Genomic DNA, 5,545 nt, shown 5'->3' on the forward strand with positions numbered 1-5,545 from the left:
TTCCCGGAGATTCGAACCCGCGACCTCCAGATTGAGAGTCAAGCGCCCTATTCTTCTGGCCATGCCGGGCCCCGTGCAAACATAAATGATATTGTACTTATTTGATATATAGTGATAGCATTTTATTTACCCAGCAAATTATTCAATTACTTTATTATTCAATTTTATTTTTAATCAAGTTTAGTGCGATAATTTATTAGTTCACTTGCAATTCTTGAGAATAAAGTCTTTCACTGTGCTAGGAAATGTTTTGTTTTGCAGTAAAATGTCGGCAGTAAAGTGACGACAGTAAAATGTCGTGGTACTAGGCATGATAAAGTGGTGTGGTATTCCCCCAGTAGGGATTTTCCTCCCAGTAGTCAGTTAAGGCCTGCTAACTGGAGGTTTTTGAAGGATACCAAGATACATAGTGTGTGTCTAATTATCTCTCCGAACTCCGACAGAGTCGCAGTAAAGAAAGAGTAGAAAAATGTACAACAATCTTTATTAATAAACAAACACAGTTAATAACACTAGACACAAAAACAAAGAGAGAGTTAGAAGAGAAGAGAAGCAAAAATTTATGAGTTCTTTTTCACTAGTCCAGTGACCTCCCCACCCCCGTCAGCTAGAAAAAAAAATCTATGAAATCTAAAATGAAAACAAACCCAAAGTTAAAATACGAAACAAAACAAAATGTCACGCCACGACTTAAAATGAAATACGTACAAGAACAATAAAAGTTACGTTATATACAAAGTTCAACACAAACAGTTGAACTAAAATTAGTTCGAATAAGGAAAAATATGCTAAAGAAAGGCGAACCTGGCTTTTAGTATTAGAATTACAATAATATCACATAACTTCAGGTTAAACACGTCCTTCCTCAACCACGTGGCTTTCATCCACTACGACTCTAGTGCTAGGGTGTAGGAATCCTGGGTCATTATCTAATTCGCCAACAGAAAAGACAGCCTTCTATTTTGGTATATCGTCTTTCCTGTAAGGAAGCGCAGTTAACTGCCAATTAATGAACAAGTTCAGGACAGGACTAGAACCACGAAGAGCTAGATGTGTTTTTTTGAGCGACTTGAGTGAGTGCACTATAAATCTGATGATCTACTCTCATCATCCTAACTGACAAGAGTAACCCCAGAGTTGGCTGTGGGAGCTGTTGTCTTATCTCTAGTCTGTCACTTTAAAAACCAATAGCCCTTGTAGAGTTTTATCAAAATTTTTAAACAAACAACATTTTCAAAATCAAAAACAAAAGTACTAGTAGCAGAAATTTAGCAAAAGTCTCGAACATATTCTGCATTAATATTCAAATATGGTGTTTGGTACAACAACACAGTGGAAAGTCGCATAGACTTAATATCCATAGTTGACAACATCAATACATCTCAGCAATTTCAGCTTTTATTCAGCAATAATACGTCTTCTGTTTCGTGAAAATTACAGTTTAACAGCTAATTACTGCAAATCATGCAACGCTTGGTACAAAATCGTACCAAAATATATTATATGTATTTAAAAACAAAACAAAAAAACGTACTGAAAAATAAAACTTATATATATACATAGTTTTCGGTCGAAGGTGATTACTACTTGAAATCATAAGTATTCAAAGACCACTATGTAAATAACAGATAATAAAACTATTTTTTCTGAAGGTCTTTGTGCAACATTCAACTGTGTCTATTTTAGCCAGAGAGGGAGAAATAGTTTTATTTGTTTGTTATTAAACACAAACCTACATAAAGGTTATCTGTGTTGTGCTCACAACGGGTATCAAATCCAGTAATAAGTGTAATAAGCCCTCAGACTTCCCATTGTGTCACTGGGAGGCAGAGAGTAAACGCTTAACTTGTTTTATATGCCCACTATGAAAAGAAACTTTGTATACATTTTTTTTTGGAAAACGATTATGTGTTTCAAGAGTGACGGTATTGGGGTAATTTGTGGGAATTTTTCAAATTACACAATACAATTCGCTTCTTAAGTAGCCTTCAGTAATTTACGAAACATTTTGCATTTAAAGGAAACAAACAGAATACAGCCACGTGTTCCATACATGTTGATAAGCATACTTACCAAATGATTGAGGGTTTTAAAAAATGTTATACCTAAGACTCGGTTTACTGCGTATTTGTCTATTAGAATTTATACTGCGATGAAAAGTCTTGGAGGTTATCCGTCGTTCCGCTTGAAATATCCGTTAATTGCGAATCAGCTTATGAATGTATCATCTTACAAACCCACGATGAATTACCCTCTGTAGGTGAGCAGTGAGTTTGAGACCTTACACGCTAAAATCCGAAGTTCTATTTCCTATAGTGGACGGAGTACAGATAGCTCGTTGTGTAGCTATAAATTAATAAAACAACAACAACCCGCAATGGAGTGTTCTTACAACTTTCAAAACGTAAAATATAACATCCCATTGTACTTTATTTTAGCTATTAAAACCCAAAACAGATCTAATGAGTTTATACATAACACACAAAAAACTCTTCATTACGCGTAAATGTATATGTTTTTTCCTGAAGTTCTACTAAATTATGTATACTTATGGCATTACCTTGAGACAGATATACGATCTGAAGAGCTCATTACCACTAATGATATGTACATTGGCATATAGCACACGCTCGCACTAGAGAAACCTTTCAATTATTTACTTCTCGTATCTCGAAATAGCACAGTAAACTAAGCAGGAGTTAGGGTAACCGAAAGACATCTGACAGGCGTTACTTAATTTCTGGCTATCAAACGATTATGCAGGAAATGTTTTTTTTTTGTTGTTGTTGTTCTATTAGTTTTAACAAATTTTGAAACTTTAGTAGTTTGAGTTTGCAAATAGGAATAATCTTAAGAATAAAACTGGACAGTAAAAGCTAGTCCAGTTATTGGGAAAGTTGTAGCTAGCTGCATGTTGTTTTAGACAATCACACGGAGTAGTTGTCTTCTTGGAAACTGTGTGGTATTTTCCTCTTAAATACACACAATTCTATAAGCTACAGATCATTCTATTTTTAATATAAGTTGTTACTGGTATACAACTTTTAAAAGTTAGAGATACCTGGAAAGAATCGCAATATTAATGTTTAACCTGTTTTACTTTCACCCCTTAACATTGAATTTGCATCTGAATTACAAAAATTGTGAACGCCAGTGTAGTATTCCTTTGTATTTAAATGGAACTTAATCACTGATTATGTATTAAAATATTTTATTTCAAGTTTAAATAAAATAATGCGATTATGTATATTGTTTGATTCGTCTAGATATCACAGAGATTATTCTATTTATTTTGATAAATACTTTAGGTGTCTGGCGCTGCATCTTAACTATTTATATTTTTACCTCAGATAACTATATAATGTCATAACATATTTATTTAATTATACCTGCACAGTCTACAATTGTACAAAATTAACAAGGAATATTTGTTAATAACATTTTATTTAATAGGAAAAAAAGCATAGCTCTGTACATTGGTTTCAAAGCGCCTCTTATCGGTGGCTAAACAACTGAAATTCTTTTTTATTATTCGATATTTTTAATGCGAACGACACCTTATGCGACACATCAGAGAGACTTGGGATTCAAATTAAAAAGTAACAAGATACCTTGTATCACTAGCATCGTATATGAAATTATAATAGCATCTACTTTATAAGAATATAGAGTAAAGCCAGAGAAGTATCTTAAACGGTTCTAAAAGTGTTTTTTTTTTTAAATACAAACGACATTCATTGTAAGACCAGAGATGCTTTAGGAATTGGGATTGGAACTTAGAACCTGGATGGCGCATTAGATAAATGGCCAGATCAGAGACTTACACAATTAAATTCATACAGAAGATACGTTTATTTTCTGTAGGGACTTAATGAATGCATTATATTTATCAAAATTACTTGTTTGTTGCTAAGCACAAGCTAAACAATGGGCTATCTGTGCTCTGCCCAACGCGGGCATTTAGACCCGATTTTTAGCAATATAAGCCTTCAGACTTACCTGTGAGTCACTGGGGGAGATTACCAAAATAGAACAGGAAAGGGAATACAACATAGTATAAAAAACAACGTTTATCAAAACAGGAAAAAAATGGATTTCTGTTTAATAGAGAAATCTTAGTAAAAGAACTGTATTCAGAAGAACTTTGTTTTAATTTTTATTTTCAGTCATTACGTCGTCACTTAACAATTGAAAAGATGGGTTGTGGAAGCAGCCACTCTGATATACATATGGATCTTGAGGTGGGTGATTTGTATGTTCTTTATTATCTAAAATCATACACTATTATGTCGTAAATCTTCCTAAAATTTATTGATAAGAAACACAATAATATATTTATGCTGAAAATACTGTTGCTCTTTTGATTATTTCCTGTTTAAACGTTTTTGGTTTTTAGAATATTCAAACATTTAATAAGTGTTGAAGGAAATAAAATAACTCTGCCATTTATGTGGGTAATTTGTATAGCTACAAAACTCAATGGGCTAAGCTAAACAAGTTTATCTGTGGTAACAAGATTAGAAAGTGTTAACTCCATGACGCGAGAAGAAGAATTATGATTATGTAAAATAACGTACAACGGAACAACTGAGAAGAAGGAAAGAGAAGGGACAACATTCCAATAACCCATTAAGCGGAAACTACTTACAGCTGATTTTAATACTAACAAAATAAATACTCTGAAAAAACTAAACATGGTTTCCTCGTAGTTTGTAATCCTATGTTTAAATCTGAAACATGGTTTCCTCGTAGTTTGTAATCCTATGTTTAAATCTGAAACATGGTTTCCTCGTAGTTTGTAATCCTATGTTTAAATCTGCAATGTTAACGTATAGTACTAGTATCTTAACTGTACGTAAATCTACGTCTAAGCCACCAGTGTTAGGATATAATAGCGTGGTATGTTATACTACGTTTAAATCTGCATGGTTAGAATATATTGATATAAAAGTGGAGTAGGGGGCCTGGCCACCAACAATTTTTAAAGGGGGCCAATATACATTTTGGCCCTTCCAATATTCCAAAGTATTTAAAACATTATATTTCTTTCAGTGAGAGATAGAGAGAACAGTTGATAGCATGGTGCTTCTCAAGTTATATAAAAACTATATACTTTTTTTATGAGTTTGTGTGTATGTGGGGGGGGGGGGAGCATATCGCTAGATGGTCATCATTATGCATGTGTACATTGCGAAAACATTAGAGCTACTCCGTAGAACAACGAACAATTTTTTTAAAATTTGTATTAAACACAGCTTTCTATCAGATGTCTCACTTTATTAATATTTGTCACAACTTTCTATCAAATGTCTGACTTTATCAATATCTGTCACAGCTTTCTATCAAATGTCTGACTTTATTGATATCTGTCACAGCTTTCTATCAAATGTCTCACTTTATCAATATCTGACACAGCTTTCTATCAAATGTCTGACTTTATCAATATCTGTCACAGCTTTCTATCAAATGCCTCACTTTATTAATATTTGTCACAGCTTTCTATCAAATGTCTCACTTTATCAATATCTGACACAGCTTTCTATCA

The 5,545-nt window shown here is 33.2% G+C and overlaps 1 protein-coding gene across 1 annotated transcript in view; it reads left to right on the forward strand.

Annotated features, from left to right (window-relative positions):
• The window catches only part of LOC106458330, a 51,199-nt gene that overhangs the window by 10,796 nt on the left and 34,858 nt on the right, over positions 1 to 5,545 (forward strand). The window contains exon 2 of the mRNA XM_022384912.1: positions 4,167 to 4,241. Coding sequence (XP_022240620.1) covers positions 4,197 to 4,241 — 45 coding nt within the window. The 5' untranslated portion in view covers positions 4,167 to 4,196. The remainder of the gene's footprint in view (positions 1 to 4,166; positions 4,242 to 5,545) is intronic.

Source organism: Limulus polyphemus, unplaced genomic scaffold (assembly GCF_000517525.1).
Source record: "Limulus polyphemus unplaced genomic scaffold, Limulus_polyphemus-2.1.2 Scaffold22, whole genome shotgun sequence".
NCBI classification, from domain to species: domain Eukaryota; kingdom Metazoa; phylum Arthropoda; class Merostomata; order Xiphosura; family Limulidae; genus Limulus; species Limulus polyphemus.